This window comes from Carcharhinus amblyrhynchos, chromosome 19 (assembly GCF_965287045.1).
Source record: "Carcharhinus amblyrhynchos chromosome 19, sCarAmb.v2.hapA, whole genome shotgun sequence".
Taxonomy (NCBI): Eukaryota; Metazoa; Chordata; class Chondrichthyes; order Carcharhiniformes; family Carcharhinidae; genus Carcharhinus; species Carcharhinus amblyrhynchos.
Window position 1 is genome coordinate 53617794 of NC_137342.1, and position 22622 is coordinate 53640415.

Below are 22622 nucleotides of genomic sequence, written 5' to 3' on the forward strand. Positions count from 1 at the left end.
GGACTGGGCTATGTTCATAACCCTAGGCTTTCTTCTAGGCTTGCTCAGAGCAGGAGCCAAAGCTGTGATGCATCTGGAAAAAGTACTTTTTATGGTGCACCTGTAGAAATTGGTGAGAGTCATAGTGGACATGCAGAATTTCCTTAGCCTTCTGAGAAAATAGAGGCACTGGTGCAGTTTCTTAACTATAGCGTCAGTGTGGAGGGACCAGGACAGATTGTCGGTGGTTGAAACACCTAAAAGCTTGAAGTTCTCAATCATTCCCACTTCATCACCATTGCTTTAGACAGGGATATTCACTATGTTTCCTGAGGTCGATGACTATCTCTTTTATTTACTGACATTGAGAGAGGGATTATTGTCATTGCACCAATTCATTAGATAATGTAAATTATTTAAGTAAAATGTATATTTTAATATATACTGGCTACAGTAATACATCATATCAATGGATAGTTGATTTATTATTCTGGTTTCATTACATTGAAACACGTCAATGACTTAAAAAAGAATTGGAGCCAGTTTTCTTGACCATTACTCTGAAGGAAGAATGCAGCATTACAGCAGAGAGGTCCCCAGAAGGGAAAAAAAAGACCAGTTCATTCTTGTTTCCCCATTTAACTGTTTTCTCTTCCTGGGTAAAGGGTGGAAGTTTCCGTTCTCAGTGCGGAGGTGAGCTGGAAAGTTGATGTGAATCTCACGGGGCACTGGGGCAGCTGAACATGCACAAGGCTTCTCATTTTCAGCTCATTAATGATGCATCAGTGAGGAGCTTGGCAAATCCCATGGCAGGCAAGCAGGAAATTGTCCATCTGGCTGTAACATCATGGGGTCAGAGGTCCTGGTTCCAAATTTAAATGGCCTTTAGGTCAGCCACTCTCCCACTCTGCAATCACCTTCCTTTTTGAGACTCTCATTCATTTGATTTGCAGCTGGGACAGTGTCATGTAAGGGACGTGTCAACATCTTGACTGAAGCTGTTTGGAAAATAGGCTTGTAATCTCTCCTCCTTCCGTACAGTATGGAGTTCAACAAGCTGAGTGGCCTTGTAGGGGCAGCTGGAATTGTCTCTGAAAACGAGAAGGCTGAATTTGTTTCTGGTGCCAAAGCACAAGTCATGCAGCCAGGATCATCTATCCAACCATGTTCACATCTCAGTGTCTCGAAAGGTTTCTCATTGAGGTGTTGACTGCACCAAGTCCTTTGGTGAAGGATTTGTGCTGTTTGGGCCAACTTACACTCTCAGAGTTCACTCAGAGACTCTGTGATCTCTCCAAAGATTAGGACCCCGTGAATCAAGAGGGCTGAGGGGGGAGTGTGAATGCTGAATTCGCTCCTGATATCACTGCTGGTAAATGTCTTTCAGTGGCTCAAAGGGACAGAAGGAGTGTGATCCGGTCCCGCTGCCTGGATCTGCAGGAATACTGCAGCTATCAGTGTATGGGAACAACTTCCATTGCAAACTTCCTCAATAACATCTCCATTTGCAAACAGACCTTCATCCTCCTTTCCAGATGCTGCCTTTCCTGCTCTTCATCGTCAGAGGAGCTCTCAGCCCCTCTGGCAAGGTATCCCTCCTTTGAGTAATCAGATTGGGAAAGGCACTACACACTGTGATAATATGGGACACACTCAGTGGAAAACATTACACAGCTCCGGCTGAGCGCTCCAAATATCAGGAATATTGCTTCAAGATACCGATGATCTGCTCGATGATGTCAAGCTCTGTTTTATATTTCTCCTCAGAGACTGAGGACATTACATGGGTGTAATGTCCGTCATTGGAGCAGAACTCCTTATTTTCAAACAGCTAGCCGTGTAATTGTTCTGATGTTTCGCATATCTGGGGCACCTGGGAGTGAGTCAGGATGTATGAGTCATGGGGAATCCCAGGGTAGCTCACCTCAGTTGAATGTTGAGAGAATGGAACCCTTTCCTGTTAATGAACTTCAGGAGTTCCTGGCATGGAACTCTCAAAGCCACAAGTGTCCAATTGGGTGCATTCTAGGAAAGCCTGAGCAAACATTAGAAATCTAACAGCCTGACAAGCTTCATTGAGCATGAACTTTACATTATGATGAGTAATATTACAGAGGGTATCAGCCCCTTGATACATTGATAAGCTGAGGATTTTTATTCAATAATGTTACAGAATAATGTCATTATTTCAGCTAATCCTGAATACTGATAGTTAAATATTCCTTTATAAGAAATACTTACAATTCAACAAGCAGTTTTCTGGTCGTTGCTACGTTAGAAAGTAGAAATTCCTGCTGCTGTTTCCAATCTATTTTAGGTAAAGGAAATTCTCTTTATGAATCTTTCAAGCAAGAATTTTTTTTACCAAATATTTATTGATCAATTTGACTAGGATTAAACCAGGATGTAAATGAAACTGAGATATTCTCTGCCATAAAACAATCTTAAAATTTACTGGATGAATAAAAAACAAAGTGAATGTTTTTAAATAAATGGTGTTTGTGTGTTCTAGGTGCAGGAATGGCTATGCTTGACTTGTCAAACACATAGAGCTCTAAGTGGACAACTGGGAGACCTTGGAAAAATGTCACGTTCCCTTCCAATCTCACCAAAACCCAAACAAGCTGTTCCTGCTCAGCCTGGGCCCAAACAGCAAGCTGAGAAAGGTTCACCTTCTGCTGGCCCTTCCAAACCTTCAGCAGAACAACCACCCATCTCTCAGCCAAAAGAAACACAGCAACAAAAGGCAAGTCCTCCAACAACAGCTCCAAAAGAAGCAGAAAAGAAAGAAACAGAACTGAAACCCTCTGCCGAATCGTTAGAAACCCCATCTTCAGTCAAAGAGGAGAAACCTTCAGAAGTCACAAAAGAAAAACTTCCAGGAGTTGAGGACAAGGAGCTTCCGCCTGTACCAGTGGAAAAAACAGATGCTGATAAGCAAGGAGAAGAAGTGAGTGCATCAGAAAGTACAGAGACAATAGTCAAGAAAGAGCAGACTGAAATCAATAAACCTGAGGAAACTCCGTCTGATGCAAGCCTTCCAAAACTGTCCTCTGGAGTCACAAAGGTGGAGAATGAGCTAAAAACACCTGATCAACTGGAGAGTGCAAAAGAAAAAGTTACAACAGTAAGTAAACATCTCATTTCTGTTCATTTTCCCTTTGTTATCAAGAACTATTGGACACAGTTTCATGTATTTGCCACAGATTGAGTGAAAATTGGAATTTGGGTATAAAATGGTGCAATTCTGACCAATTCAATGCTGAGACTACCTGCAGCAAATCTGGACCCAATGATAAACACAGGTCAAGCAGCAAACCTCCACTAGGACCCAACCTCAATGGAGACCTGAAACATGTAGCAGACTGCCCACTGACTGCTGGAGCTGGAAGGTCAGTTATCAAAACCCTTTCAGGGACGCAGGTAGACTAACTCATTGCAATTTGCTGCCCCATTCCACTATTCTCCTGGAACACTGCCAGCAAAGCAAACCATTCTGGATGCAGGAACGGCAGTGCCCAAGGTGCCACTGGGGCATTACAGGCACAATCAGCATGGTCATAGCATGTTATTGAGGCCTAATATCCAATTTTTCGGATTGGCAGTCAGTGACTAGTGTGGTTGTAAAATCTGGCTACATTTTTGAATTAATTCATGGGGTCTGGGTGTCCCTGGCTGGGCCAACATTTGTTGCCCATCCTTAACTGCCCTTAAACTGAATGTCTCACTCAGCCATTTCAGAAGTTATTTAAGAGTCAACCACATTTCTATGGTGCTGGAGTCACATGTAGGCCAGACCACGTAAGGACGGCAGGATTCCTTCCAAAAGGATATTAGTGAACGAGATGGGTTTTATGGTCATGATTAAACATCTAATTCCAGATTTTTAATATATTCAAATTCTGCCATTTGCTACCGTAGAATTTGAAACCAGGTCTCCATAGCATCACCCTGGGTCTCTAGTTCACTAATCCAGTGACAATATCACTTTACCATCACCTCCCCATGAACCAATTTTCTGTTTTGGCGTCCAATAAAGTTCCCCATGCGAGGCTTATTGAGAAGGTGAGGGGGCATGGGATCCAACGGGCTGTTGCTTTGTGGACCCAGGACTGGCTTGCCTGCAGAAGGCAGAGAGTGGTTGTGGATGGGCCTTTCTCTGCATGGAGGTCGGTCACCAGTGGAGTGCCCCAGGGATCTGTTCTAGGACCCTTGCTGTTTGTCATTTTCATAAATGACCTGGATATGGAAGTGCAGGGATGGATTGGTAAGTTTGCCGATGATATAAAGGTCGGTGGTGTTGTGGATAGTCTGGAGGGATGTCAGAAGTTGCAGCATGACGTAGATAGGATGCAAGACTGGGCGGAGAAGTGGCAGATGGACTGCAACCCAGAATAAGTGTGTGGTGGTTCGTTTTGGCAGGTCCAATGGGATGAAGGAGTATAATCATAGAATCACAGAAAAACTACAGCACAAACAGGCCCTTCAGCCCACAAGTTGTGCTGATCTTATCTCTACCTACTTGGCTTACCTATAACCCTCAATCCTGTTAAGTCCCATGTACTCATCCAGAAATCTCTTAAAAGGCCCTATCGAATCCGCCTCCACGACCACCAACGGCAGCCCATTCCACGCACCCACCACCCACTGAGTGAAAAACTTACCCCTGAGATCTCCTCTGTACCTACTTCCCAGCACCTTAAACCTGTGTCCTCTCGTAGCAACCATTTCAGCCCTGGGAAATAGCCTCTGAGAATCCACCCAATCAATACCTCTCAACATCTTATACACCTCTATCCGGTCACCTCTCATCCTTCGTCTCTCCAAGGAGAAAAGACCGAGCTCCCTCAACCTATCCTCATAAGGCATGCCACCCAATCCAGGCAACATCCTTGTAAATCTCCTCAGCACCCTCTCAATACCTTCCACATCCTTCCTGTAGTGAGGCGACCAAAACTGAGCACAGTACTCCAAGTGGGGTCTGACTAGGGTCTGATAAAGCTGCAGCATTATCTCCTGGAATGAGAGAGTGCAGAATAATATTAAGGGTAAGACTCTTAGCAGGGTGGAAGATCAGAAGGATCTTGGGGTCCAGGTTCATAGGACTCTCAAATCGGCCCCACAGGTAGAGGATGTGGTTAAGAAGGTGTATGGTGTACTGGCCTTCACTAATCAAGGGATTGAGTTTAGGAGTTGGGAGATAATGGTCAACATACAGGCAAACAAAACCTCAACATACAGGCAAACAAAATAAAAAGCATTATTTACAAAAAAATAAAACTTTACTGGAAAAAGTGTATCTTTTGTCAATGAAAGTTATTCAGAAATGCTGCAGGGTGTGTTGATCAGAGAATAGACTCTGATTTAACTCAGTAAATTCAGAATTATTGAACATTTCTGATGTAATTTCCTGATTAATTTAAAAGCTTACATCATGTTTAGCATTGCTAGGAATATAATTCGGAGCTTGAGAAATTTATTCTCATAAATTATAGCAACCATTGTGTTTAGTAATAGGTTTGTTTATTTGGAAGTAGTTGTGTATATTAAATTTGAATCTGCGATAGAATTACCAAACTGTATTTTATGGGTTTAAGTGCTCGCAGTGAACAAAGAAAATTCCAGCACAGGAACAGGCCCTTCGGCCCCTCCAAACCTGCACCGACCACGCTGCCCGACTGAACTCAAATCCTTTACGCTTCCGGGGACCATATCCCTCTATTCCCATCTCATTCATGTACTTGTCAAGATGCCCCTTAAAAGTCACGACCGTATCCGCTTCCACTCCCTCCCCCGGCAACAAGTTCCAGGCACCCACCACTCTCTGTGTAAAAAATCTGCCTTGTCTATCTCTTGTAAAATTTGTCCCTCACGCCTTAAAACCTGTGCCCCCAGAAATTGACCCTTCCATCCTGTAAAAAAGCTTCTGATTATCTACTCTGTCCATGTCCCTCATAGTGACCAGCATTTCAATTCTAACAAAGGCATGGGATGGGCAGCACCTGTACTGATGCCAACAGGAATCGGGCAATAATTTAGAACAGAGAGAAATGTGACAACAAATGAAAGAAAACTTAACTGGATAAACTATAATGATAGAACTAGAGAGAAAGTGAGGACACCAAAAGTGTATGTGGAGACTGAGGAAAGGTAAAAGCAACACATTCCAATGAGCAGCAATATGGGTTGGAGAAATACTCTGAAACAATTGAAATGGGCAGAATTCCGGCCTTCCGAGTGCAACATGCCTCACACGCTTGTGAATCTGATTCTCACAACCAGGAGAACACTCCTGAACAGTCACCTATGTTTACTTTTACACATACTGCTACGCACGTACCCCTGCGCGTACCCCTGCACACACCCCTGCACACACCCCTGCGCGTACCCCTGCGCGTACCCCTGCACACACCCCTGCGCGTACCCCTGCACACACCCCTGCGCGTACCCCTGCACACACCCCTGCGCGTACCCCTGCGCGTACCCCTGCACACACCCCTGTGCGTACCCCTGCACACACCCCTGCACACACCCCTGCACACACCCCTGCGCGTACCCCTGCGCGTACCCCTGCACACACCCCTGCGCGTACCCCTGCACACACCCCTGCGCGTACCCCTGCACACACCCCTGCGCGTACCCCTGCGCACACCCCTGCACGTACCCCTGCGCACACCCCTGCACACTCACCTGCCTACTCTGTTACACAGTGTTACACAGTTACATCCTATCCTGCTTCTACTCTTGCGCAAACTCTGGGCTGCGTTCCAGCATGAGCTCTTCCTGCTCACACTCCTGTACATAGAACATAGAACATTACAGGGCAGTAATAAAATGTTATAAAATGTTGAGTGGAATAGATAGGGTGGATTCTCAGAGGCTATTTCCCCGGGTTGAAATGGTCGCTACGAGAGGACACAGATTTAAGGTGCGGGGAGGAAAGTACAGAAGTGATGTTAGGGGTAAGTTTTTCACTCAGAGGGTGGTGAGTGAATGGAATCGGCTGCCGTCAGTGGTGGTGGAGGCAAACTCGCTGGGGTCTTTTAAAAGACTTCTGGATGAGTATATGGGATTTAATGGGATTGGGGGTTATAGATAGGTCTATGGATTGGTAGGTATTGATGTGATTAGCGCAACTTGTGGGCCGAAGGGCCTGTTTGTGCTGTAGTGTTCTATGTCCTATGTTCTAGTACAGGCCCTTCGGCCCTCGATGTTGCGCCGACCAGTGGAACCAATCTAATGACCCTCTAACCTAAACTATTCCATCCTCGAGCGCACACACTCATGCACACTCACCAGCATGCACACACTCCTGTACATAATTATGTATGCATTCCAGCACACATCCTGTCCTGCTTGCACAGACTCAACCACTCACTTTAACATCGACTCTTGTACACACGATTGCACACATTCTGGTTAACGTGTCAACCATCTCAACCATTGTATAAAAGAATAAAAATTTCCAAGGGAATCCTCTGGATTGTCTTCAAGTTAAACACAGAAACCACAGAACAATTATGTAAGTTCTAGTTATGACCAGAGTTATAACAGGAGATGGAATCAACAATGCAAAAGGAGGCCATTTGGCCCATTAAGCCTGCACGGACAACAATTCCACCCAGGCCCTGTCCTATCCCCATAACCCACATGTTTACCGTCCTGATTCTCCCTGACATTAAGGGAAAATTCATCATGGCTGTCAGCCTAATCAGCATGTTTTTTGGACTGTGGGAGAAAACCGGAACACCCGGAGGAAACCCACACAGACACGGGGAAATTGTGCAGACTCTGCACAGTCATCCAAGGCCTGTGGAATTCTACATCCACAGGATTGTAAGTTTAATTTATTTTCTTGTTACGTTTTCCCTCGACAAGCACTGACTAACTCAATATACTATTATTATTGTGAGTCTGATTGCTGAAAACAGCTATTATATTGCGAAGGAAATATGGAGCCAGTTAGTCATGAAGTCTGCAGAAAACAACATTTAGATGCAATAAAAATATTAAATGTATTTTTCCACTGCCTTGCAATTCCTAGGGAAACTTCAGTTGCTGCTATAGCAATTTTATGTATGCATTTTTACGTAAAGAATGTTATCAAATCCATTGGTTGTGCTTTGATTGGGAGGCTGTTTACACAAGTACTTTACAAATTCTATCAGTTGGGGATAGATGACTGTATCTCAGAGTTAGTAAAATGCTTTTGATGTGCTTTTATAGCTTCCTTTTATTTTCCATAAAATATGTGGGGTGGGATTTTACAGCCACGCCCACCATAATGCCAGAAAATCCCATCTGAGGTCAACGGACCTTTTCATGGTCTGTGTTTTGCCGATACACTTCCCCAGGCGGTGATTCCAGTCGTGATCTCAGAAAATTGTTGCAAAAGCCAAAACATTTTAATGTGGCTGTAATGTGCTCCAAAGATGCAGCACGGTAGCATAATGGTTAGCACTGCTGCTTCACAGCTCCATGGACCTGGGTTCGATTCCAGCTTTGGGTTACTGCCTTTGTGGAGTTTGCATGTTCTTCCTTTATCTGCATGGGTTTCCTCTGGGTGCTCTAGTTTCCTCCCACAGGCCAAACGACCTGCTGGTTAGGTACACTGGCCATGCTAAATTCTCCCTCAGTGTACCTGACAGGCAACTGGCAATTAGGGGATTTTCACAGTAATTACAGTGCAGTGTTTATGTAAGCCTACTTGTGTCACTAATAAATAAACTTTAACATAAAACTTAAACTTAAAACAAAAGAGAAAACACGGGAAAATCTCAGCAGGTCCGGCAGCATCTGTAACGAGAGAGAAGAGCTGATGTTTCGAGTCCAGATAACCCTTTGATAGAAGCTGCTAGACCTGCTGAGAGTTTCCAGTGTTTTCTCTTTTGGTTTCAGATTCCTGCAATTTACTTTTAAACTTAAGACATGTTTAAATGTGTAAAATTCAAAGACAGATCTTTATAATATTTTACCAATGTTTGTTAGGTAGTAAAAAAAAATGTGATTTTGTCAGCTTTATGGAAACAAAGTTATTAATTTTCTTAAGATTAATAAAATGCAATCATATAACTCGATATTAAGTATCCCAGTGAAGGATCTGAATTGTTTTAAAGATATTTCCGAATTGTGTCACGAATCAAAGAAGATGCAAGGATTTATCCAAAACGAGAGAAACACAGAAGTGTTATAAACATAAACATAAGAAATAGGAGCAGGAGTAGGCCATCTGGCCCTTCGAGCCTGCCCCGCCATTCAATAAGATCATGGCTGATCTGTCGTGGCTCAGTTCCACATTCCCACCCTCTCCCCATAACCCTTAATCCCCTCTCTTATCAAAAACCCATCAACCCGCGTCTTAAAAATATTTAGCGAGGCAGCCTCCACCACTTCAACGGGCAGAGAATTCCAGAGATTCACCACCCTTTGAGTGAAGAAATTCTTCCTCAACTCCGTTCTAAACCGCCCCCCCTTTATCTTGAGGCTGTGCCCCCTAGTCCTACTGTCCTTTCTGAGCTGGAAGAGTCTCTCCACCTCTATCCTATCCATCCCATTCATCATCTTATACGTCTCAATGAGATCTCCCCTCATTCTTCTAAACGCTAACGAGTACAAGCCTAGTCTATTCAGCCTCTCCTCATAGCTCAACCCCCTCAACTCCGGCATCAGCCTAGTAAACCTCCTCTGCACTCCCTCCAAGGCCAAAATATCCTTGCGTAAGTACGGCGCCCAAAACTGCACACAGTACTCCAGCTGCGGCCTCACCAATGCCCTATACAGTTGCAGCAAGACCTCCCTACTTTTATATTCAATCCCCCTCGCTATGAAGGCCAGCATCCCATTCGCCTTCCTGACCACCTGCTGCACCTGCAAGCTGGGTTTTTGCGACTCATGCACAAGGACCCCGAGGTCCCTCTGCACCGTTGCCTGCTGCAGTTTTTCTCCACGTAAGTAATAAATAGATCAATTCAACCTGAAAATATACCAGCCATTTAGGCAATTATGAATCAGTCAGAAACGATTTACTGGATTCTGTATGGAGTGTCACTGGTTTGATTTCCTCTGTGCAATATCACTGACCATTTACTAAGGGAAATTATTTGGAAAAATATAATTTCACATTCCTCTAATTGTTCAGTATCAAAATGGATGTAATTTGATGTGTATTTGATAAAGCAAAACATAGTATTAATAATCAAAGAGACATTTCATTAAAGCTTTTCTTTGAGCAACTCATCAGGACAATTTGCAAGATTACCATTGTGGGGCGAAACAACACATACTGCATGAGAAAAGTCCTGATTGGTTGACAAGAGGACTATGGTTGGTAGAGGCATTGCCATAGAGAATGCACCTGTTGATGAGACTGACTATTAACTGCCAAGTATTGTTTGAAATGTAAGCAATACCGCTCAAGTCTGGTCAAGGCATTGTCCTGAGGGATGAGCCAGTGAATGGCTGGAAAGGGAAGGTATTTCAAAGATTTGAACAACAGGTGAAGTTATCTAGTTCATGCTACTGCTCTGCCATTAAAAGCATCAGAACCAGGAGCAGGAATAGGCCATCTGGCCCCTCGAGCCTGCTCCGCCATTCAATACGATTATGGATGATCTTTTCATGGACTCAGTTCCATTTACCGACCTGCTCACTATTCCTTTATTGGTCGAAACAAAAAAGCTTTCCACCCATCACTCAAATGAGTAATGTTAGATATGAATTTCAGTGTCAGTGTGATGCTAGGTATGAAGGCTGTATGTCCCAAAGACTGGTAGATTGTATCAAAGAACATGTCCCTTCCGCTGTTCACAACGGGCAAGGTTCAGACCCTACCCAATCACTCCATGTTAACAAAACTCAAAACATAATGTCCAACATTAGATATAATGTCTGTGACTGGACAACATTTGAAAAAAATAATCTTCAATGTGCCAAGAATTATTTTTCCAAGCAATATAAGATTGTCAGATAGACAGTGCAGTGTATTTGAGTGTACTGGAAGCTACCTATGTTAATATACAGGGCCCTGGTCTTTGTTGGCAGAAAGATTACGTACACTAACAGTATTTCAGCCAAACACAATAAGTGACAGCCGTTTTCTGGACCATTCCTCAGGGCAACCAGATTCAGGTTCACTTGCCAACCAATCAGCTTTCTCTGTTACAAAGTAAAAAAGACGAGATGTTAAATAATACTGTCAATATTTTGGTGTAAAATTTCTGCAGTAAATTTAATTTTATGCAGAGTTGGCATCCTGCAGCTGGGCACTGTTGTGATAAAAACAAGGTTACTAATTGACTTTAAGAAATCAGTTGTTATTATTGGAATTGTAAATTTATATGATCAAAGCTTGCATCACATTTAACAAAATATTATCTTTTCTGAATCAGGACAAAGAGGAAGAAAAGTCAGATTCATCAGCCCTTCCGCAGCAAAAAAGCCCCCAAGGTTTGAGTGATACGGGTTACTCATCGGATGGGATATCAAGTTCGCTGGGTGAAATTCCAACCATTCTTCAAAGTGAAGAGAAAGGTTTACTAAAAGAGCCAGCTCGGAAAGATTCAGTTTCTCAGGAAAGTAGCCCCTCTAGCCCATCAGATCTTGCCAAGCTGGAAAGTACGGTTCTTTCAATCTTAGAAGCTCAGGCAAATACATTAAATAATGAGAAGTCAGGTCAATACAAAGATCCTTATGGACTTTATGCTGACCATGAGAGGGAGAGACACCGACCAAGAACTTTGCCAATTACACCAGAGTCATACAGTTCGGATGAAGAGGACCTTGAAGACATTCAGGAAGAAGATGAAGATGCTCTGGAAGATCACGTACATGAAGATACATTAGCTCAAAAAGGCCACAGCGAAAGCTGTGCTTCTCAGGATGAAGCAGCAGTGACGAGGCAACGGTACGATCCCCTAGAAGACAGTAGCGAAAGTGAGCACTCACCCCGCCCTCATAGGCAGAGGAAGACCAGCATTGGATCATCAAGCAGTGATAGCCAAGGATCTGGTGATGAAGAAGATTTTATTCGAAAACAAATCATTGAAATGAGTGCAGAAGAAGATGCATCAGGATCGGATGAAGATGAATATATCAGAAGTCAGTTGAAAGAGATAAGTGGAAAAGGGCCAGCTGTTAAGCACAAACGTCTTTCAAAAAAAAGTAGCACAAGCCACGATGATGATTCAGTCAGACGGCATTCATGGCACGATGACGATGATGAAGAGGAAATGTATGATGTGAGTCCAGAGTCTAAGTACAGAGAAACTAAAAGCCAAGACAATGAAGAGTTGTCTATCTCAGCTGGTGGTGGCCTTAGGCGTTTTAAAACAATAGATTTGAACAGTTCTATTACAAATAAATATGCGGAAGGTTCAGAAAACAAAAAAGATGGATTATACTATGAAGATGAGCCAGAGTTAGAGATGGAGAGCTTAACTGATTCACCAGAAGATAGATCACGAGGGGAAGGCTCATCTAGTCTGCACGCAACCTCTAGTTTTACACCTGGTACTTCACCGACATCAGTTTCATCATTGGATGAAGATAGTGACAGTAGCCCGAGTCACAAGAAGATGCTTGGGGAGAGTAAACAGCAAAGAAAGGCTAGGCACAGATCGCCTGGTCCTCTGTTGCCTACAATTGAGGACTCTTCCGAAGAAGAAGAATTACGAGAGGAGGAAGAACTTTTGCGAGAACAAGAAAAGCAGCGAGAATTAGAACAGCAACAAAGAAAGAGTTCAACAAAGAAATCAAAGAAAGATAAAGATGAACTAAGAGCTCAGAGAAGACGTGAGCGTCCAAAAACCCCTCCGAGTAATCTCTCACCTATCGAAGATGCTTCACCTACGGAAGAGTTGCGACAAGCAGCAGAAATGGAAGAGTTGCATCGCTCTTCATGTTCAGAATATTCACCGAGTATTGAATCCGAACCCGAAGGGTTTGAAATACATCCAGAAAAAATTCTAGAGGTCCAGAAAGTTTACAAATTGCCTACATCTGTATCACTGTATTCTCCAACAGATGAAAGTGCTGGTTGTATTATGCAAGACATTGATGTTATTAATCAGAAGTCTTTGAAAAGTGCAGAAGAAGCGTACGAAGAGATGATGCAGAAAGCGAAAATTCTTCAGAATCAAAAAGAACCTGATGACGTATTTGAAAAGGAACCTTTATACGGAGGCATGTTAATTGAAGATTATATCTATGAGTCCCTCGTGGAAGATACTTACAATGGGACCACGGAAAATCGTTTCCTTCATACAGGACAGGGGACCAGAACTGGTTTGTCACAAGAACCTGAAAAGAAATTAAGAAGTCCAGATGAAATTTATGAAGAAATAATGAAGAAAAGCACAGGTCTCAGTGATGCCGAACATTATTATTACAACCAATCTTCAGATGGAAATCTCCACCAACAGGATTTGTCTTCCAGCCTGGCTGGTGCTAAAGAAACATTTGTTTCATTTCCATTGGATGTCACAGAATCTTCCACAAAGACAGAAAAACAGTTGTTAGATGCTGATGCTGCTTATGAGGAGCTCATGAAGAGACAGAAGACACTGCTGACTCCTGGAACTAGCCCAACTCAGCCAAGCTCTCCTGAATCGCTAGCATCTGCTGAATCAGAGACCACTGGTCATCCTTCAGTATTGATATCTGCTTCCACAAAGGTGGATGATGAAAGTACAGCCTCAATATCACTGCCTGCTACAGAACCAGTGCAAACTCCATCAGCAGGTGGTATGATGCATGCTATTCCTGATGTTAAAATTACCCAGCACTTCTCTGTGGAAGATGACATTGAAGTAGAATATGGAGAAAAGCAATCTGTGGATAATTACACCAAAACAGCCAAAGAAAGCAAACCAGAAAGTACAACCAGCAGCGCGGAGATGGAAGATACAGCATCAAAAACAGTTACATCGACAACTTTTGCCAGTCCTGTTAGCACAGTTAGTGTTACAGTGACAAGTAGCCCTCCTGTTTGTTCCACCATGCCAGCTGATCCATCGAAGACAAAAGATTGTGTTGTCCTCAGTATAGGCACAAGTGAAGAAAATTACACTTCAACACAAACAACCACATCTACAGAGAGCCCATTAACTTCTTCAACAGGGAAATCCCCACAAGGACATCCCATTTCAACCAGTGACCCTTCAGGGCAAACAGCCACGTCACATCATGTACAGATTTCTGTGTCTCCTAATCTAGATAGCTCTAAGATTCTCACCTCCACTACGACTTCAGTTCCAGAAACGAGTCAGCCTCTAAATAAACAGTCAGCTGTGGATAGTATTTCTCATACAGCTACCTCTTCAGTATCTATGGCACCAAGTTCAGTTTACGGACCCCCAGGGAAAACGCAACCAATACAAGTAGGTGCATTAGCTTCCGCTGTGTCATTACCAGGAAGAGACAAAATTGCAACCCAGACTACGACTTGGGTTCCTTCTGTTCCTCTTGAAAGGGGATCATTTGTTACTCAGCCAACACTACATTCTGCGACTGATTCACGATTCCCTCCACCACCTCCTCCCCCTCCCTTACCCATTTCAACCTTTCCACAGCCAGTTATCATCCCAAAGAGATCCGCAGGTGATGTACCAGCCTGTAGAATGGGAATCCCTACGCACACTAGTGTTGTATCTAGTTTATCTAATACGTTTGACCAGAGCAGTTTAACAGTAAATGGAAAAATGTTTCATCCAATGCCACCTCCTGTCCCTCCGAAACCAGCCTCAATTCCATCAGGACTGGTTTTCACCACGAGACCAACAGATGGAATTCGACCTGCAATTCCACCAAAGCCTTCACTTGCTCATCTTCCAATAACTGCACATAAGCCATGTGATTTACAACATAAACCTTCAACCTCAGCTTTGTCTTTGAACTTGACTTCACCAGGAGATTTCAAACTAATCTCTCCCACATCTCCCATCTCCCCACATTCAAATAAATCTTCTCCAAAGTTAACTATGCATTCCCAAGCCACATACGTAGTGATCACTTTGCCATCTGAACCTGGTACTCCAACAGAATCTGTAACCTGCCAAGCATCGACCGCCCAATCATTAGTATCTCCTTCAAAACAACATGGTTTGTCATGTCTACCATCAGCGATTTCCCTGGCCCACTTTACCAAATCTTTGGAAACTCAGAAAATAGTTGAAAAGGGCAAATCGGAGACAGTTTATTTTTATCAGAGTTTGGCACAGGGTCTTGTGTCAACAGTTGAACATGGGATCTCAAACGATGTCTCCCAGGCACCAGTTTCATTGATCTATGATAAAGTGCCGAGCACTGGCACAATTAGTGTCGCTATAACCATACCCCCTGAAAGAAAATATTCTGAATTCCAAGAAAATGGGAGAACACTAGAACACACAGCAGAGTTTACAAGTGATGTGATCGATCTTCGTACTTTGACAAATTTAGATGCTGGAATGACAAATAATGGAATGGATTTGTCTACTTTTTCCATCGATGGAAGGCGGCACGCTTTAGTGATTGATTCTGGAAACATCCGTCATATCAGCACAGTTCAGCCGGCTATTGTGAATCTAAAAACAACTGGACCTGATGAACAAATTCCAGTTTCAACACTGGCAATGTCTACTGGAAGTGTGACTGTTGTTACCTGTACAACCACCACAACGTTTACTGCTAGCACTGACAGTTTTGAAAGGTCTGTGGATCTTGCCCATGTTGTGTCTATACCACTTCAGCTAACAACCAAAATTGATGAAGCAGCATGCGGTGTTGCTTATTGTCAGTCACCAGCAACAGGTACAATGGAAGTACCCATTAACCTGTCCTGTAGTACCGCTGCTCCCATTGGCTGGCCTGTTACAGAACCAGTAACCAAAGCTCCTGTTGGTACAACCAATGGATGGATAGATGTGGAACCAGAAGATAAAGCAGTTGATTTAAGCACAACAAAGCCCCATCGGATGATGGCGACAATGGATGAATTAACATCTGGAATTGTTACGACAATTGTCGAGGAGGAAGACAAACCTGTGGATCTAACCTCTGGAAGGCGGAATGTTTGCTGTGATATGGTTTACAAATTCCCATTTGGTCGCAGTTGCTCATCTCTGACGCAGCAACCAGCTTCCACTCTCCCGGAAGACCGTTATGGGTACAGAGATGACCACTATCTGTATGGCCGCAGTGGATTGCAAGGCTATCGAGGATTTGGGAGCATGAAGCCTTCCATGTCTGATACCAACTTGGCTGAAGCTGGTCTGTTTTTATATAAAAGCAAGCATAGCTTTGACTATTGCAGCAGTGATACAGACACTGCGGTAGATTTAACAGCAGGTCAGTATGATGCAGCAACAGATCTTTCTTTAAAATTTAAACTGCACGGGTTCCCACAACTCATACTGGGCTAATCCTTTTCTTTTGCATCATTTCTAATCTTTTTTTAATACACAGAACTTTATGCATGTGAAAATGGAATGCACTTTATTATTTGATCTTTTTATTTGCTGACAGCGGGTCGCATGCATTGCATGGTTTTTTTCAGCATTGTTTTTGCTTCACGTGTAATTGCAACTGTTAATGGTGATGAAGAATTGCATGCAATCTTTGCTTTAATCACTTGGATGGAATGGCAATGATCATCCCCACAAATCAATTTGATTATCTAGGAATGAGTTCTATTTCTGACGCTATAATTACAGATGAATTAATGGATTATTCTGCAGTTTGTACTCAGCCTCAAGATCACCTCAGCAAGGGAACATTGAACTATCCAGATACACGTCAAGTGATTGCTGACACTGGCACACCACAGTATTCTCAAGCAAGAATAACCTCGGCAATAGGCAGTCACTATGGCATGCCGAGTGTCTTACGTTCTTCTGGTGGTGTTGTTTATTCTTCTGTGGCAACTCCAATCCCGTCCACCTTTGCGATTACTACTCAGCCAGGTTCAATATTCAGCACATCTCTTGGTCTCCATGGCAGTGACACCATGCCTTCACTATCAGCATTACAACAAATTCAGCCAATGCCCAAGTCTTCCAGTTACTTGACAACTGCTGATATAGGAAGAGAGATGGGTCCTGGGGTTTCTCTAGGTTTAGATACATCTACACTTGTGCCTAACCTAACAATGACAGTAACATATCCGGAGGGATCATCAGAGGTCAGCTTTATGCAGACTGAAACCGATTACATGCAAAAACATCCCATTGACTCTGCAGTGGTTCCCAAACTGTCTCCCGTTACTTCACCCGTATCTGAAGAAAATAAACATTTGTTGATGGAAAGGGAAATCCTCGAGTTTGAGAAGATGAAGCAGATTCGCTTTGCTGAGGAGCTGGAGCGTGAACGACATGAGATCCAAATATTCCGAGAACAAGAAAAGCTGATTGTACAGCGAGAACTTCAGGAACTTCAAACAATGAAGCAACAACTCCTTTATCAACAAGAGGAAGAACGCCAAGCTCAGTTTATGATACAACAGGAAACAATCGCCCAACAACAGATGCAACTGGAACAAATCCAGCAGCTGCAGCAACAACTCCAACAACAACTTGAAGAGCAAAAGATTCGGCAGATTTATCAGTACACGTACGATCCTTCCGGTTCCCCTTCTCCTCAGACAACAGCTGATCAAGCAATGATAGAGTCACAATACACAACAGCAGAAAATGGTCAGTTCTGGCATTCCCAGGATGCGAGTACAACAGCTTCAGTCATGATGGGACATGACATCGCACAGACACAGTCCTGGTATACAGCTCAGTCTGATGGCCTTCCACAGCATGTTCCTCAGCCTTGCATACTGAGCTCGGTATCAGAAATGTCTTTGAAAGATATTGACGTCCGAGAGGCCAGAGCACTGAGGAAGAGAAGCTCCATGCCGAGGCTGCGTGGTCAATACAGTGACAATCTAGATGGAAATATACAAGAGCCAAGATCGTACAAAAAGATAGTTGACAGTGGAGTCCAGACTGATGATGAGGAGGGAACAGAAAGATGTTACACCAGTCGAAGAAGAAGAACAAAGAAGAGTGTGGATAGCTGCGTTCAGACCGATGATGAAGATAATCAGGAAGACTGGGATGTTCCCACCAGAAGGCGGAAGTCTCGTGTGGGGAAGTATACAGATGGTGGATCAGAGATAGATAAAACAAAACGCGCACATTTTGCAAAACTCTCTAATATGGCTATGCAGACTGTAGCTGAGATTTCTGTTCAGACTGAACCTGAGGGAATAATAAGGACACCTTCAATAAGGGCTCAAATTGAATCCAAAATTGAAATCGTAAAGCATATTTCAGCTCCTGAGAAAACATACCGCGGTGAAAGCTTAGGTTGCCAGACAGAAACGGATTCAGATGCACAAAGTCCCCAGTTCCTTAGTCACAAGATAATTACAGCCATATCCCCACAAAAAACTGATAAAAAGCGTCCGACACCTTTAGAAATAGGTTATTCAAATCATCTTCGAGCAGATTCCTCCATCCAAGTTGCTCCCTCTCCACCCAAATCTCCAAAGGTTTTATATTCACCAATCTCACCAATGTCCCCAAACAAAGAATTGGAGGCAGTCTTTGTGCCCTATGAGAAATCACCATCTGTTGACAAAAGCTCACAGAAACTGATGGCTCCCGAACCACCAAAAAATCAACCTCTCAGTCCTCGGACCATCAAGGTGATACAACGATCCATGTCTGATCCAAAACCATTGAGTCCCACGGCAGAAGAAAGCTCGAGGTTACATTTCCAGTATAGCGACAGCTACTCGGTAAGAATTCTGCAACTTAATTGTTCCTGATTGTTTGTAGTATGGAACATTGCTGTTAAATGAGTAGATAATGATAAAGGCTTTGTACACCTGGCAACTATAACAACAGCTGCTAATAATTCAATTCAGTATGGCTGACAAATATACGTAGAAGTGTCATGTACTCGTCACATTTTTCTGGCTTAGTTTGTTTCCTTGATTACTCACAGCTTATATTGCAATTTGGGCTTTAAGCAGCGTCCTGGTTCAACAGAAAGATTGGAAAATCACAGGTCAAATTTCAAAGGGTGTAGCACTTAAGTTTAAATGCTAGCACGACAGGCAGAGATCTTACAGCTGTTAGACACGTTGAACATCCATTTAAACTGCTGGCAAGCTTTGGCAAGGCTGGAGGGTAGATGGAGAAAATATTACTATGGAATAATAATAACTCTGGGGAAATGAATAAAACAGCAGTGATCCTTCATGCTTGGCAGAACGTACATCATACTATAGGAGGCCTGTCTGCGAAAGGTGACCTCTTTCTTGGTAAATCTGGATGTCTGGTTATTGGTCAGCAACACTTGTAATAAGCCTGAGAAATAAAGTACAAGGACTGAAAAGTTTCATTATTGCAGCTTGGATATGAGTGCCCTCGGAGCAGATATTATTATTCCATAGTAATATTTTCTCCATCTACCCTCCAGCTTGGATATGAGTGCCCTCGGAGCAGATATTATTATTCCATAGTAATATTTTCTCCATCTACCCTCCAGCTTGGATATGAGTGCCCTCGGAGCAGGTACTAATAACACTTACAGCCACCCAGCAACATTAGCAATGAGCTGATCCCCTGGGAATGTGCTGCCTCTGATGATGCCACCTTGGTCCTTGCTTATCTCCATAGCGTGTTATCTCCTGATATAATTTCAATCACAGATCAGTTGGTTTTCCCTTGCTGCTTTTAGCTCAGAAATTTCCAGTTTCTAGCTGACTGCATTATGTTTTTTCTCAAACTCTTTGTGTTAGGTGGTGAAATAATCTGTTTGCCTGATGTTGATTCCAGCTTGACTGTGGCTCTGTGAAACATCTTGAGATATTTTTCTATATCAAAGGCACTATACAAATGCAAATTATTGTTATTATGTAAAATCCACTTTCACCAATCACACCAGCCTCTTCTTACACCAGTTTCTGTTCTGCTGATATCCTGAAAATTATTTGTTTATTTTTATATTTCAATGCCTTTGTTTATCATTATGATTAAATAAAAATTCCAAAAATGTTCAACAAATTCATAAGAATAAAATTTCCTGAGATTCTTATTCAAATTGCTTTGATAATTTAATAACAAAAATTGTGGGGACAATTTGACCAAAAAAAAACAAGTGCTGAAAGAGTGAAAACAGGTTAAAAATCCATTCTGACCACACTGAGGAAAAAAATTAAACAAGATCTGTTTCCTGCCAGTGGAGGGAGGGGTGGGGCCTAAACTCACTGAAAGCCAATAGATAGCAGCAGAGAGTGCCATTGTGCTTGTGCAGATCTCTCTGTTCTGTACAATGGTACAAAACAGAGATCCAGATCTGTCACTGCCTCCCCCCACCTGCGCCACTATTGCTGCCCTCCACGGCTGATCACCCTGCCACCACTGCTGCACCTCCCCCCCCCCACCCCCAAACTGATCCTAGTTGCAGAGTGCACTCAAAGGGTGGTGAGTCTCTGGAATTCTCTGCCCGTTGAAGTGGTGGAGGCTACCTCGCTAAATATATTTAAGTCACGGGTAGATAAGTTTCTGATAGTCAGGGGAATTAAGGGTTATGGGGAGAAAGCGGGAAAGTGGAACTGATCCACTTCAGATCACCCATGATCTTACTGAATGGCGGGGCATAAGAACATAAGAAATAGGAGCAGGAGTAGGCCATCTAGCCCTTCGAGCCTGCCCCGCCATTCAATAAGATCATGGCTGATCTGTTGTGGCTCAGTTCCACATTCCCGCCCTCTCCCCATAACCCTTAATCCCCTCGCTTATCAAAAACCCATCAACCCGCGTCTTAAAAATATTTAGCGAGGCAGCCTCCACCACTTCAACGGACAGAGAAGTCCAGAGATTCACCACCCTTTGAGTGAAGAAGTTCCTCCTCAACTCCGTTCAAAACCACCCCCTCTTTATCTTGAGGCTGTGCCCCCTAGTCCTACTGTCCTTTCTGAGCGGGAAGAGTCTCTCCACCTCTATCCTATCCATCCCATTCATCATCTCATATGTCTCAATGAGATCTCCCCTCATTCTTCTAAACTCTAACGAGTACAAGCCTAGTTTATTCAGCCTCTCCTCATAGCTCAACCTCCTCAACTCCGGCATCAGCCTAGTAAACCTCCTCTGCACTCCCTCCAAGGCCAAAATATCCTTGCGTAAGTGCGGCGACCAAAACTTCACACAGTATTCCAGCTGCGGCCTCACCAATGCCCTATACAGCTGTAGCAAGACCTCCCTACTTTTATATTCAATCCCCCTCGCTATGAAGGCCAGCATCCCATTCACCTTCCTGACCACCTGCTGCACCTGCAGGCTGGGTTTTTGCGACTCATGCACAAGGACCCCGAGGTCCCTCTGCACCGTCACCTGCAGCAGTTTTTCGCCACATAAGTAATAGTCCTTCCTACCATTCTTCCTACCAAAGTGGACCACCTCACACTTGCCAACATTAAATTCCATTTGCCAGTTCCTGGCGCATTCGCCCAGCCTATCTAGATCCTTCTGCAGACTCTCCACACCCTCTGCGCAATTTGCCATTCCCCCAATCTTGGCGTCATCAGCAAATTTCGACACCATACACTCGGTTCCCTCCTCCAGATCATTGATGTAAATGGTAAATAGCTGACGCCCCAGCACCGACCCCTCTCCAATTCACTCTCCCAGAATTGATTAAATTCACTTCTTTACATTATTCAGGATTTAAAGGAAGGGTAAAATAATCCTCTCCTTACTTTACCAGTAAACAACTTTCTTTTGGAACCTGTATAAATCCTCTTTTGAACAACCCATTCAAATCTACTTCTGTTATTGCTTAAAGTGTAAGCACCTGTTTGAAGCTCTCCTAATCTCATTACTGTAATCAAACCCACTTCTTATTGTCAGTTTATGTTCAGATATTCACCCCGCCTCTTGCTTCAATTACCCATTCACCCATCCTCAACAGTTTAAAAAAATGACAAGAATATTTTACCATCATAAAAATATTTCAATTTCTTAGTTTCCCTGATATGATGGAAGGGAGGGTGAACAGGCTGTCGAAATTAAGTTGCTTCATGTAAAGGGTAGTAAATGTGCCAAACAGATGAGTGAGAATACACTGGCAGCAGCTGGCTTGGCAGCATCGAGAGAAAGCTGGTATTTTGGAAAAAATAGTCTTTGTGGGATTTAAGTAAGCAGAAAGGATGGTACTTCTTGAACTTTGGAACTGGCAGCTGTGCTGCTGCAATCTCTGCTACTCCTTTTCAAGTCTGTTCTTCCCAACCAGTCTGATTTTCATCTTTTTGCCATTTTTTTCCATTTCGACTTTCACTGACATAGGAGGGAAATGTTAGAGATGTAACAAAATGCCACTCGAGAAGCCAATATAACCCCAATTTCTGATGCTTTGAGAGTGTCAGACATTAATGATGAGAAGATGAGCAGGCAGGTCAGAGGTAAGATGCAGTAACGATGGATGCCCAGCAAGTGAAATAATTGGAACAAGTATTTGGAAATGACAAATGGCGTTGGGCACAGAGACATCAGATAATTCATGGGGCTGGCAACATATAACACGAGAAAATTTACTGAAAATTTTTAATGTATAAAATATATTAGAAAGAATCATAGTTCCTGAAGGGGTTTACTGCATATCCGGATTTTTAG

At 43.2% G+C, this 22622-nt stretch overlaps 1 protein-coding gene across 6 annotated transcripts in view; it reads left to right on the plus strand.

Annotated features, from left to right (window-relative positions):
• The window catches only part of LOC145355536 (protein piccolo-like), a 480857-nt gene that overhangs the window by 247974 nt on the left and 210261 nt on the right, over nt 1–22622 (plus strand). For all 6 annotated transcript variants that reach the window (XR_013889002.1, XM_080207784.1, XM_080207785.1 and 3 more), the window contains exons 3-5: nt 2492–3106; nt 11367–16302; nt 16692–18742. Coding sequence is in view for 5 of the 6 variants with exons in the window: in XM_080207784.1 (XP_080063910.1) it covers nt 2492–3106; nt 11367–16302; nt 16692–18742 (7602 nt within the window). In the remaining variant the exon portion in view is untranslated. The remainder of the gene's footprint in view (nt 1–2491; nt 3107–11366; nt 16303–16691; nt 18743–22622) is intronic.